We start from the raw sequence: 14,498 nt of genomic DNA, 5'->3' as shown, positions 1-14,498 counted from the left end.
TGTGTTCTTCAACATATATGAAACTCAATAAGATCGGAGGCGGACACTTGGGAATGTTTCCTTGTTAGTGCGACGCCAGCGAACGGACAGCAAATCCAGAAAACGAATTAAGGTATTTAGAAATACTCCCCCCACACACACACACACAATTTATTTCTTAAAAATCTTCCATAACTTGTATCCAATAAACTAAGTAAATTGTACCCCAGTTTTTTTATTTCGGAGTATTCACCCCCACCGATATCGACAAGTCTGCATAAGACTAGCTGAGAGACCCACAAAATTTCTATTCCCACAATTCCTTTTGACTTCACCGAGGGCGCGGGGGCTAGGTCTCGCCTCCCCTTCCACATACGAATATTCTATCACGAAATATCCCTTCTACCCGAGACGAAACAATGCCGTAAAAGTACATACGATATACGTAATCCGCTAGGTTATAAACGTCTTTTAACACGTGTAAACACGTAAATATTTTTAAGGATTAATAAATTAATTCGATGCTTGTGTTCAAAATTGTTTAGATTTTTACGTTTTCAATATGGCGGATGCCGCAAATGGCATAATACATGTATCCGCTAGATTATAGACGACTTTTAGCCCACATGTAATCAGGTGAAAATGTTTAAGAAACAATTCATTTGGTACTTGTGTTCAAAATTCTTTCGACAACACTTTTTAATGTCAATTTTCTAACTGGATTTATTATTTTCTATTTAGAACTAGAAGGGCCTAATATACTTCGCGTCCGCATAGAAAACTCGAGGCGTATTATTCACTGTAATATACACGTAGAAAACCACGTACATTCAGAGATGAGTTGGGAGATTGCTCATGGGCAGGGTAATGCGATCGCGTCTTGTGCTACCCCCCGGGGGAAGATGTGGACGATTAACGCACTTTCCACCTGATACCCCCCAATGACGGCTCAATTCTGGGTTCCTCTTCATCTCTGATCCCAACTCATCTCTGTACTAACATACGGCGTTTAACATTTTTTAACATCTCTTACCAACAACTCCAGCAAGATTTGCTGCGACGAACTACTCATGATGACTTGAGAAGAAAACATAGATCCTGTTGTGATCCACATAAACCTGGAAAAGGACATAAGAGAACAGGCAAAACAAAACATCAACAAAATCCAGGAACTTTGAGATTAGGCAGGAAATAAGTTACTAAAAGTCAAGAATATCGATCTCGTTAAATTGACCGAACTGGTATTTTTCCTATCAATGAGTAGGAAAAAATCCATTTAAATGTAGAATCGACAAAATATAAGCGAAATGATCGTTCGACGTCTTTTCTCCGTCAATCCTGACAAAGTGACAGAGACAAAAACGGGAGTGACGTGGCCAAAAAATGGATGGCTGTCCGTTCGAAAGAACGGAAGGCCATCGTCGTTGCCTTCTTTTTAAGGGGCCGCTTCGGCATACAGCTTCTTCGACTCTTACAGTCTCTTCGGGCAGAGCCCCCTACGTCTCGAACGCTTGGCAATCCCCTGATTTTTCGTATTAAAAAAAATCATTCCGCGAGCAGATTTAAAAACGACGACCTACGATCCAAGGATGAGTAGTCCGGGCGTATTGCACATTTATCCGGATTACCATGCGCGATCTAATTAATTTTGTTCCCGAAAGAACATTTTCGTAATCACGGGCGTCCGAGAATACCCCGAGCGAATAATTTACTTCCGAAACTAAAATTAATTACTCGCTGTGATCCAGAAGTCTCCTGCTCAAGATATTTTATGGCTTCAATAACATTGATTTTGGAAGAATCAGAGCTTCAACCCGAACAATCACAAGATAATATCAGACGGAATCCATTTCGCGGAAAGATTTTTATACCTAAAATTTGTCTCAAACTATTCGCACTGTTAGCGAGAAATAGATCACAAAAATTTCATTTTTTTCTTCGGAAAGTAATTTTTCTCCTCGGTGTTGAACCCCGGCCGCAGGATGGACATCCTCCGCCTTCTGGAAGGGCGAATGATGTATAAGTACCCCAGGTTCAAGATCTCCCCCCAAACCCCCGGGAAAAGATCCCGCGCTGGCCCTGTCTGCTTACATCTAGACGTTCATTCCAGACAACTATCCTACCTCCCTAGCTGTATTTAAAAGAACAATCACATTCGTTCCAACACACTCGCTCCACGGTTCTCTCACAATCCACCTGGGGGCGATGAGCTTAATCCTAGTGAGCGCATCCCGGGATGCCTCCGACCTCCGAGTTCAGTTCTCGCATTCAAACGTCCCACCGATTGCCATCGCCGGTTGAATGAAAAAAATAAAAGGAACGAATACATGGAATCGGAACGCGGATGGCAATCGAAGGAATTTACAAAGTTACAATTTACCACGCCTTCTGGCGCCAAGCTGATCAACTCGTTCCTGGAGGAGTCGAAGGGCGAGGGCCAGTAGAGAACACGGCCACAGGAAGAGGCAGTTACCGTCGATGACGCTGAAAACATCGTAAGCTGATTAATTTATATATCGCTAAAACAAGCTACTGACTCTACTGGACATCGATACTCCACAATTTCTACAAGACAGAAAGGCCAAGCCCAGCACGCACTACGGCCCCAGGGTAGTGGAAGGCTTAGTCGAAAAATGCTGAAAACCTTGAAGCCGTTTCCCTCGTCGAGGCGGCGGTTCTAAACCAACTCGTAGACACATCAAAGTGCCACCTCGACTCGGGTCCGACTCCTCGTGAGATCGTTTTCTCAAGTCTTTTTCGAATGGACCAAAAAATTATCGCGAAACTGATGGCCCTGAAGTTGGAGGGTCGTCCGACTCCCGGCGCTCGGTAAAGGAAAGGGAAACGAGATCTACCGCAGACCCGGGAGAAGTCTATCTCTCGTTACGTGGCGGCCGAGTGGCTAGCGAAGCCGTGAAAATTTTGCAGATTCCTCCGAGCGGTATATGGTTTGTAGAGGAATTAATTCGTATGCACGCGTAAACCAGTTTATGATTTGAGAAATATGGAGTGGATAATCCGAGCGGCTAGGTCAATATTTATAGTGGGATCGATAGGTTTTTGGATCTCAAAGTGTGGTTTGAAAGTTGCAATGAGGACTCAGGAGGGGTTTAAGGTCTCGTGAGAATTAAGTTGTCGTTTTATATTGAATCAAACAGTTCTATTTGTGATGCAAGGGGTACAATGTCCATGGGGGTAAGGTGTGCGAAAGATATACTGTGCTAAGCGGATCGTCGTGAGACGAGACAAGGACGTTGGTGGCCGCGCGCTAGCGGCTCGCGGAAGTGTAACGATATATGTCCGCGTATCAATTGCGGAATGCTGACGCGTGTTTCATTGCTTGCAAGGTGCGCTTCGCCTTACTCAGCAAGGGCAGTTAATGAATTGCGATTTATATGGTGAAGAGTTAGAATTCGGTAGTTGTTACCGGAAGGTGAATGCCGAATTGTGTTGCGGGTTAGGAATTTGGAATAGGGTTCGAAATCGAGTGATAAAGTGTGAAAGAGGTAAAGATTGGAGCTCTTTGAAGAAGATCTGTACCTTGACTTCGCAGGGGCCTTTACTTCCGGGGATGTCTCTCCTATGTCCTGCCGGTTGTGATGAACTGCACGTGAACGCCTTCAAGCCGGGACGTGCCTTAGGGTTGGAGCTTCCTAAGATTCTCCTGCTGGTCCAGAAGTCGCAGCGCCGTCGTTTTTCTCGCTGTTGGCTCGTGGATGTCGGAGTACCGAAACGCACTACTGTTACTACAGTACGGTCAACTCTTCGGAGAGCCCCAGCCACACAGAGTGTAGACAGACTGAGAGGTCGGTCTTGGTAGAAGAGTGATTGACAGACCGCCTCAGACTAGCGACGTACTCTTCTTCGGTGCGGTTTTTATACGAGATCTTATCCTTGAGATGCCCGTGAGGACAGGGTCCAATTTCCTTGTTTTTGAATTTTGTTTTTAGGTGCTTGATCGGACGTGCTCAGGAAGTCACAACATTGACGGATGAGTAGGCCTTGTGTTTTGATCCAGAGTGCTGTTCGGTGCAGAAGGCGTGCGAAGAGGCCAAAAGGCTTATTTGCACGCCTTATGATTGCTCCACTCGTTGTAAATTTTCCGGTTTAATCAGATGATACTATCGTTGCTTTGGATTCGATATTTATCTTCCGGTAACTGACTCATACTTAATGTAATGCGCGCCTCTTTATTTCGAGGAAAATCGGGTACGCTCATAACACTTTACTCTAAATTAACACACAGGAAACAAAGAAAATCCACGCGGCCACTCGCGAGTAGTCGTCCCGCCGACTCGCGGTCCCTCATATAAATCGTAACATACAATCGACTCCCGTGCCGGTACAGGCCTTTTGTCCTGTGAAATGAGGAGGTCGGAGGAACGAAATGTTGAAACTCACCGACGGGACGTTTCGTTTGCTTCGTGTGGTACTCCTCCAGAAGATCCCTCTCGAAGGAACCTGGGGTTTCTGGCCTCGGCCTCGTCTGTCTCCGCCCCGAGGTTAGCTCTGGCTGTATTCCACCTCTGCTTCCGCTTCCTCTGCCTTCGCTGCTTCCGTTTCCTCTTCCTACGTTGAACGATATTTAATCCTTGGCACTCGGGACTCGTGATCGCTGTGTCGCCCTGACCGTCTTGACTTCGATTCTTTCGCGTGTCGGCACAGAAACTGCGCGTACCCCCCCCCCCCCCCCTTCCACCATTTACGGAGCCTCCCCTGAACCTTGTTACAAACGAGAATGCCGTCGGTCCTTGAGAAATATTTCACGCCACGTTGATTTGAATTCGGAACGTAGCACGTAATACGTCCCTCGCCATTCTATAGACTGATCGCGGTGTCTTATCACAGTGGCTTATCCGGGGCAACTGCCAGTCCGTCGGCCCGGGCGGCGACCGACGGCCGGACCGGCTCCTGGATTGGGCCCGGCCTCGCCCAATCTGGGAGCTGGATCGCGGCCAAGTGTCGCGATATATACGGTAACAGGTGGCAAGTACGTTAGTCGCCCAAACTAACCGCTAAAGGGCAGCACAGGACGCGATCGCGCGACCCTGCCCGTGAGCAATCTCGCAACTCGGGATCTATTATGTAAAGCAAATTGAACGAAACTGTTAAAAATGAGTAGCTCACGGTATTACGGAACGTTTTTGACGGTGACAATGCGACACCATTCATATGAATTGGCTCGGCACAAATCTTTAAGCAAAATGGTGAAGCATACAAGAAAAAAATGAAAAATAAGCGCCGTGAACGCCATCTTCCAAGAAGAAGAAGAGGATTACGCGATGCCTCAGACCCATTTTCGTTAGAAGAAAGAGAATTTACTAGTATGTACAGGTTAGTTTTCGTTATTGCGAGGTCATATTGCATTATTAAACATTGAAAACTGTTAAATACTTCACGCTTTCATGACATGATAAGAAAATTATATTGTTGAACTTCTAATTATAGTACAGAATCCCGCTATTAGTATATTATCTGATATACTTAGTCAACCTTGGCTTTATGGGGCATAGCAGCTAGGCAAGGGTACCCGTATACACAGTTCAGGAAAACGCCGCAAGCGGCGCTCCGATAGGACAACGCGCAAACACACCTTGGTTCACCGTGTAGTTAGATATAGAACAGACGAAGAAGAAATGTCTACCGATGAAGTACCGCAAAACGCGATCTATTAAGTTTGTAACAAAAGAAAGTTTATACATGCCAAATAGGCTCAATAATAAGTACCGTGATTATGTTGATACAGTGTTTCATTTATCATTAACAAAAATGAATAATAGGCGAACGAGTCGCCATATTTAATTCGCCCATGCTGCCATCTAGCTTTTGCCTTGATTACTATTTATTATCAAGCGCCTCACGGAAATTGCGTTTCTATGGAGACTTCTGTATTCTTTGCTATTAGTATTTCTTGACTATGGTTTTATTCGCTGTTCGTGGGTTGTGTGTATGATTATGACATGGACGGCCAAATATCTTTTAGGTTACTTATCGTTTGTTTATTAATTTGTCTTATTGGTTAAGACTAATGAGGTTGAACAGCGGTGGAAGGTCAAAAGAAGATGCCGTGAAAAATACGCGTTGAATTTTATGAGATTATGTTCTTTCCAATCGGATGGCCGCGGGTTTTAAACTCGACGGAGCCTGAGAAAATTCGTGCAGTCGTGTGCAATAGAGACAAGATACTTTTTGCCATTCTAACTACAGATGCTCTGGCCATCTGGTATTGCAAGGTATGACCATTACACTCTGTGAAATATTGGCTTTGTAAGTTGTGATAGAATTTAGTTTTCGTAAGTAGTTATGCAATGTTACCCTCTGTAATCTATCTTGCTAGCGATTGACCAAAGAGTGTTTATGATTTTAAGGGACAAAAAAAGAACCTTACATCTAATAAATTTACAAGTGAAACTGAAACCAGTACTGTCAACCATTATGTTCAATATTAATTTGTCTTTAGTCAGGATAAAAATTGTATAACATATGGGACAAAATATATTAACTATATTTTATATATTTTCTGTAGCCATGCATGCCAATCGTATTTACTAGGAGAACCCTAGACTCTTTAAGAAAATATGGAGAAAACAACTTGGTACAATGGCGACCGGATTCAAACATGTTGGTTGTTTCGGTAAATACAAACCTAATGCAATTATACTTATTTATTACAGACAAACTTTTAATTCATTTCATTAATTAATATAGACAACGGACAGTTACTTATTGTTTTATCATCTAATGGACACCAGCACGGATGGCCATGGGTTATATGACCAGAAAGATTCTCCAGTGACTAGTCTGAAACGAGACAGTGCAGAATTATTTATCAAAGAAATTATACCTGCTTTAAGTATAAGTTTCGTAAGTCTTTATGGATAGTAGTAAGTCATGTGATAATATTTAGTTTTTGGAAATAAACCGAAAATTCATTATCTACAGGAAAAGTCAGCATGGGTAGATGGTGGAATCAGTTCTCTTGTTTGTATTCGTGACGAACTTATGGTAGCTACAAAAACAAGTCATGTAATACGTTATAAATGGGACAGTACTGCCAACCGAGACTACTCTCTTGATCTGCGACGAATTCCCTTTAGTATTGACCAACAGGTCTCAACTATAGCAATCCCAATAACAGAAAATAATGTATATGTCTCGGATATAGAATACTCACCTCTGGTCGGGGGATTCGCAATCGTTCTTAGCAATGGCAGAGCAGCATTTTTAACTGCTCAGTCATTAAAGTTTGATCCTAATGTACGTGATTATATGTATAGTTGTTTTTTTTTTTTTAATTAACATAGAACATTTATAACAAAGAAATTATCAATTTTTCAGCAAGTTCAAGGCATTTGGGGTAGGGATTTAGAGGATGCTACATGTGCAGCAGTAAATCATAAGTACCGACTGATAGCTTTTGGAAGACAAAAGTAAGATCATTGTAATAAAGCTTTATTTTACTTTTTCCATCTCACTGAGATTAATTGTACACTGCACTAGTTCCGAAGGTGTTGTTTATTACGTTGACGAGACAACGGGAGGCCTGGAAGTATCGCATAGTTTGAGTTTATCTTCTAAGGATTATCCTGGCAGACCAGGAAGTGTCAAATGCTTAAGATGGACTCCAGATAGTTGTGCAATCGCTTTGGCCTGGGAGGGTGGTGGCCTTGCAATATGGAGTACCTTTGGCGCTCTATTATTATGTACCTTAAAATGGGATTATGGCTTAAGAGTGGACCTAAGTCGGGACAATCCGCTTCACGTCCTTACGATGGTCAGCCATTTAACACACTCTTCCTCCGCGGTTTTTCTCAAACAAGCTAGAATAATCAAATGTTTATTCTTCTCTTTTTTTATTTTAAGGAATGGTCAGCAGAAGGTTATCAACTGTGGATGCTTAGAGAATCTCCAGGGCCATCACTCGTCGAGGAAAATGGAAACGAACAAAATGGGAGGAAACGATCTCTCATTCAGTTAGATTTCGTTAAAAGTCCTTTAACTGTAAATCCCTGTATGGTCCGTTGAAACCTTTAATCATAAAAAATTGCTTCGAAATTATTGACAGAGATGAACTTCCAGAACATTTTCAGAGTCAACATGGTCACTTATATTTACAAGGCGAGAATCGATTGTATTTAAACCTTGGAAGTGGTGTGTCAAATAATTCTTCTGGTTTTCACCTTGTTAATGAAGTTCCTTTGGATACCTCAACGCAAACCCTTGCTGGTTCCAAACAGTGGCTTGTTGTACCAATTCCCAGTGCCTACAGTGGTTCCAACTGGCCTATAAGAGTAGGTGAATTGTTTGATTATTATTAATAAAAATGAATTTTATGTTGTGGTATATAAAAAGAATAACTTAGCTAAAATATTTAGAGTTGCTAGTACAATCTAGTTATTATTAACATTGTGTTCTCTTGTGTTCTTACTATGATATTCTTATTTCTTTTTGGAATATTTAGTACACGGCTATTGACAACGATGGATTAAGTTTAGCTGTTGCTGGCAGGACTGGGTTAGCCCATTATTCCTTGTTATCCCGTAAATGGAAGCTGTTCGGTAATGAGACTCAAGAACGAGATTTCATAGTGACTGGGGGGCTTCTATGGTATCGCGGCTTTCTCATAGCAGGAAGTTATTCCCTCCTTGAAGATAAAGACGAGATTAGAATTTACCCACGGGATACACGTCTGGATAATAATTATGTAAAGAATATTAAAGTGTCATCGCAAGTTCTGCTCTTGAACACTCTAAAAGAAAGGTTCTTAACTTTCTGTGCCAATGCTCAGATCAGTATATATGATATGAAATTAGAAGGTAACGAGGGTAAGTAAATTACCTCTATAGCCATAAAATTATGCAGAAACCTTGTAAAACTTTGGCTGAAATAGGAACGGGAATCATCGAGTTGACAAGAACTCAAACAGTCGACATTGGAGGACTATGTGTACATCCTGCTTGCGTTGTAAGCGCAACTTTGACTGCAATTCGTGCAGAAACCGCCGGAAGCCATCCTCATCCCGAAAGTCTACTTCTCAATGTGTCCGGACGACTTGTGATGGTTCAGCGCGAACATTGCACTGATAATTCAGAAATGGTTCGTAACACGTAGGATTTAATTGAAATTCAGCGAAAATAATAATATCTTTATTCCATAATCTTTTATTGTAGCTCTTTACGTGCAGTACACCTACGGTTCTCGCATCTTGTGTTGAAAATGTATGGGTCCCATGGCGATCTAGAAGAGATAAGCCACATTTGACAGAAGCTCTTTGGCTCTTCTGTGGAGCCCATGGAATGAGAGTTTGGCTACCTTTATTTCCAAGAAATCACCAAGATAAACTACATACTTTTATGAGCAAAAGAATGATGCTTCCTTTTCATCTTCGAATATATCCTCTGGCGATACTCTTCGAGGATGCAATTTTACTTGGTGCGGAAAACGACACTGTACTTTACACGTCTGATACGAATTCTCCGTTTTCGTTACCGTTTAATTTATTAGAATTAACGGTGAGTACACGGGAAAAAATTGTATTCTTGTGGTCACACATTACGATAACTTAAGATTAATAGTCGTGTCTTTCAGAGTCAAGTTTACCTACACCAGATTCTGCGTCAATTGATCCATCGAAATTTGGGGTACCACGCTTGGGAGATCGCCAGATCTTGCTCGGCTTTGCCCTATTTTCCACATTCTCTCGAACTTTTGCTTCACGAGGTTTTGGAAGAGGAAGCAACCAGCAAAGAACCAATTCCCGACGCTCAGCTTCCTTCCGTGGTAGAATTTATCCGAGAGTTTCCAGGAGTATGGGCAAGAGCGGTTGTACAATGTGCTCGGAAAACGGAAATTGCTCTGTGGCCGTACTTGTTCTCAGTAGCAGGTCCACCAAAAAAACTACTGCAAGACTGTTTACACCGCCAGCAATTGGACACGGCTGCCAGTTATTTAATAATCTTACAAAATTTAGAACCGTCCTCTGTTAGTAGACAACATGCAACCTTACTTTTGGATGCCGCCTTGGAACAGGGAAGGTGGGAGCTCTCTAGAGATTTGGTGCGGTTCCTAAGAGCTATTGGTAATACTTTAACGTATCTAACTCAATTCAGTTTTTTTTGCATCTTTTTTATGAACTGACATAACAATACTATAATGGAATGTCTATAAAAAAAATTGTACTTTACTACTTGAAAGCAAAGTTAACTCGCATACGTGGCAATACGTTACCTATTAATTCACTTTTACTTGATGACGTTAGTTATGTTTGCTTTATTTCTTAAACTTGTAAGATCCGAATGACGTGGAGTCACCACGATCATCCTGGGGAAATACGGCGAAATTAGGAGGTCCTCCCCAAACTCCATCTGTTTCGCCACACGAGGATGATCTGTCTCTTGTGTTGGGAACAATGCAGGTATCCAGAAGTCGAAGTTACAGCACCACCACCACACCAAAAGTTCAGTCCGATTCGGGAAATAAAGATCTAGCTCCGTCTTCCGTGCTGGAAAAGACTAGAAACGTTGTTATGAGACGAAAAAAATCCGTACCAACCGTTAAGGCTGAAAAGACTGAGAACAAGTAAGTTAATCTATTTGAATTTTTATAATAAAAAAAGTCTGTAGAATCCTTTATTGCTGTATAGCAACTTATTAAGACCCTAATAGAGGTGCATCGGCCATAATGAATTGTGGCGCCAGAAGACGAGAAAATCGCGTGAAATTTCCAGCCGATATTCGGGTATATATTTTTTCTCCTTTTCGTCCAAGTATGAGTATCGTAGTGATCAGAGGATGCATAAAATGCGTCAGTCAATCCGGGTTTGCGATGACATTGTGTTTATTGTCAGATTATCCCCTCGGAATCATAGGTCCGTCAATGTGTCCCTTTTCGGAAAATAATTTCTCGTTTCATAGTACATGATTCGTCATAAATTGACCAGTTGAGACATTTAGTGAATATCTAATTTCATTGTATCTTAGCATTCGTTAGTAAATATCATTCGCTTTGCAGAATACCGACTGGGAATTATACATGATTTTCTCGACCCTGACGTCGCAATTCAATATGTCCGACCCATCTCTACTGGAGTCATAAGGTGAAGTGAAACCCCCTTGAAATCAGTCGATTACAACACTTTTTTTTAAGGGTATTAGACCAAACTGTCCGAAATTTTGACACATCACTCCTGATCATCTAAGAATTGTCCTGACACATTCAAAATTTGGATTTTTGGAAAAACTTTTTTAACTTGGCCCAGACCAGAATCAAAATGGCGTCGAGCTCTCATATTTTGATCAATAAATAATTATCGAAGGCTCTGATATGAGAAACGAAAGGGTCAGGACAATTTTACGACAATTTAGAGCACTCTGGTAATCGATAAACTCGCATTTGAACGGGATAAAGTCAAAAAAAGTGTTGTATGCGCTTCTATGCTAAAACGATGGGAATACGAGGTCTCGGAGTGAAGATTTAATTCACCTGGAAATCACAGATGGCGCAGGGGGTCCTTCTGCAATCAATTAGGGCCCCAGAAAGCATGAATCCAGAGGATTTCTGGAGTTTTACTTCAATTTTTTTATCTTTATTGTACAAAAACGACAGGTGGAGTATGCCATTTGGTACAATACCCAATATAATTCGACACAGCTGTCAATATAAAAACGAACGTCGGCAACGTAGGTATTTAGAGAAATCTTCTTTATCGACGTCGATCAAGTTCTTCGACGTGTTTCACTTCACCTTAAATGGGACAATTGATTTTTTTCTGCTATAACTTTAAAACTACTCGACAGGGAAGGATCAGCCGAGGAATTCTTCATTGATGTTATTCTCCAACGTCATGCTCGACGATTATTAACAGCCCGTCGTCTAGCGGATCTTGGAAGGTTCGCAGCTCGGTTGGATTTTCATCTGGTGACATGGTTAGCACGCGAACGAGATCGTGCCGCCAGAATTGAGGACTACGTTGCCGCGTTGAAAGCAGTTCACGAAGACTTTCAGGTTCCCTATCCGGTACTCTCAATACCAAACTTGCAAAAATTTCGAAGGTCTAGCCTCACTTCCTTGCGGTCCATACGATCCATCAGTCAGGAAAGTCCTGAAGAGGAACCTTTAACTACAAACTTCGCCGTTGACCTTCCCGATAGTGGATATACTAGTCTGCCCAGTGGCAGACCACCTTACATGAGCCTGGTGTCTCCAGTGGCGAGTTTGGAAACTCAGTTTCCTGCGATCGAGGCCAAGCTAACCCCACACATGTTACAAGGTGCAATTTCTCAATTGACTTTTCCCACGAACCATTCACTGTTAGAAATCATGAAAAGCACCCAGTATATGTCCATGCTTCCACGTGTAAATTCATAACTTTCATATAGTCTTCTACTCAGTGGCAAAGTTAATACTTCAGTACTTAAAATGGTTTATTAACATATTATAAATACATTTGATAAATAGATTAGTAAAATTCATGATAAAACTGGTACTCAAAGTAGGTAACATATCTTTCAAAAATGATCAACAGATTTGTCAGTGTGATTTATGTGTGATCAGATGTCACTGCAGTATGATAATTTTTCTATCGGATATAAGCTGTCTGAAATCAAATCAATGACTACTAATTGCAGCTTAATCAATGAATGAGCATGTCACATTTATTTAAACCAGTGGTATCCGACAAACAGAAATGTAACCAAGATGCATTAGACATGTCCACTTAACACCATCGCATTACTTGCAACCGTTCCGTTTATAGGTTTTAATTTGTGATACAATTATTTGTATTAGGAAAGCTAATTTTAATTCCTTTGAATAATCAATATGTAGTTTTGTAAAAACTTTTAAATGGTTGTTTCGTATGTGACCGATTTATTGTAATTAAAATTTGCAGACGCCAACAGTATTCTAAGTGACACTAGCACAATTTGGAGAGACGATGTGGAGTCTATTGTAGGGACGGGAATCGGAAACCAGGTTTGCTGGGTACCTCCTGAATCCGTAGAGCCCATCGAGGTCCATGCCACTTCTTCTGGAGGTCTTGTGAGTCGTGCAGAGGTACAACTTAGGTATCTTCTGCAGCTTTTCTTAGAAGCAGGTTGTCTAGGATGGGCTACAATCCTGGCTACTGTTCTAAGAGATGCACCAGCAATGGCTAGGACTATAAGAGCTGCCCATACTCCTATACAATCTCCAGAATCTACAGCAAGCCTAAGAGATGGTCTGTTGACCTTAACCAAGTGGTCCAACTCTGAGTGGTGAATATTACTTCTGGTGACTTAACTGGATTATGAATGTCTGTTGATTAATTAAAGATGCCAACAAAAATATTTCTTTCAGTCTAGGATACCGACCTTTTATGACGAGTATTCAAGGACAAGTGTCATTACTGTGTCGCCTGGTGTTAACGAAACAACAAGAACAGGATCAAATACCTGAAAGCCCATCACCTAGTCCAGCTCCGTCTTCAGGGAGTAATCCGCGAGGAAACATCTCCAGATCTCGACATTCCTCAATTAGCCATACATCTACGACAACGGGAGTAGTCGAAGAAGAGCGTTCCCACGACTCCACTATGTGCTCCGAAGAAACTAATTTTCGGGGAAGTTACAATAATGTAAACAACGCAGAGACTGGATCACAAACTTCTACCTGTATGATTTCTTAAAAAATGTTGGGTTTAGAAGATTTATACAATTTTGAGAAAATCAAACTGCAGAACTGCGTTCACAAATGGCAAAGGTACACTGTCAATAGCATCGTCTGTTAATGTCCTTAAACTTTTTACATTTCACGTAATTTGTACAAATCATTTGGGACTTATCAGGCTTTTAAATATCGTAATATTCAGAGACCAACTCTGTGTGTTCTTCAAATTTAATACTTTTTATTTCCAAAAAGTTGACTTCATCAGATAAATATACTTATACTGGTTTTTTTTATGATTCAAACACAATGTTTACCGTTACACCATTTAGAGTTGAAAGATGTATTTTAAGAAAGGTTATTTTCATATACTATTTTGAAACCTTGAAATATTAAACTTAAAAATGTTACTCTGGGACAGTACAAGTGTTATTCATCTACATCTCTGATAAAGTACTTGGATTACAGAAGCTTCACTCTGCAAAATCCTTTATAAATATTGCACACTTAAGTATCGGAAACGAAAGATCGATGACAATGTAGTTTCAAGTACAATTAATAATTATTTAACTTTTAATAGTAAAAACTGTTTGAAATAACATAGGTGGTACAGTCTAATCACTGAATTATAACCAAGGTTAAAATGTATTTTCTGTTCATTTAAGGGGCAATGGTACATCATTTTCTCAATGTGTTTTTATATCTAAGGGAGCTGAAAGTTAGGAAACTACACCCACAAATGTTTGTATAGGATGTACTTTGAATAACTTAAAGGATGAAATTATAGCCTTCCATAAATATGATTTTTCCTAGAGCGAGATTTCTAAATTATTTTTCAGAAACAAATGTACATAATAAGTAAAACTTTGTACTGAGTC

General features: G+C 40.9%; 1 protein-coding gene across 1 annotated transcript; it reads left to right on the top strand.

Moving 5' to 3' along the window:
• Positions 1–5,922: 5,922 nt before the first annotated feature.
• LOC105700215 (guanine nucleotide exchange factor subunit Rich) lies at positions 5,923–14,496 on the top strand. The gene is made up of 16 exons (XM_012425877.1): positions 5,923–6,212; positions 6,506–6,613; positions 6,688–6,843; positions 6,922–7,236; positions 7,318–7,409; positions 7,480–7,753; positions 7,843–7,995; positions 8,070–8,270; positions 8,441–8,804; positions 8,870–9,075; positions 9,150–9,491; positions 9,568–10,057; positions 10,269–10,557; positions 11,775–12,247; positions 12,869–13,232; positions 13,315–14,496. The coding sequence occupies exons 1-16, from the start codon at positions 6,078–6,080 to the stop codon at positions 13,640–13,642; spliced, it is 4,290 nt and encodes a 1,429-aa protein (XP_012281300.1). The 5' UTR covers positions 5,923–6,077; the 3' UTR covers positions 13,643–14,496.
• The last annotated feature ends 2 nt before the right edge of the window (positions 14,497–14,498 follow it).

The sequence above is a fragment of the Orussus abietinus genome, unplaced genomic scaffold (assembly GCF_000612105.2).
Source record: "Orussus abietinus isolate OABI.00-Male unplaced genomic scaffold, Oabi_2.0 scaffold302, whole genome shotgun sequence".
Classification (NCBI taxonomy): Eukaryota; Metazoa; Arthropoda; class Insecta; order Hymenoptera; family Orussidae; genus Orussus; species Orussus abietinus.
This window is presented reverse-complemented; position numbering and strand designations above follow the sequence as displayed.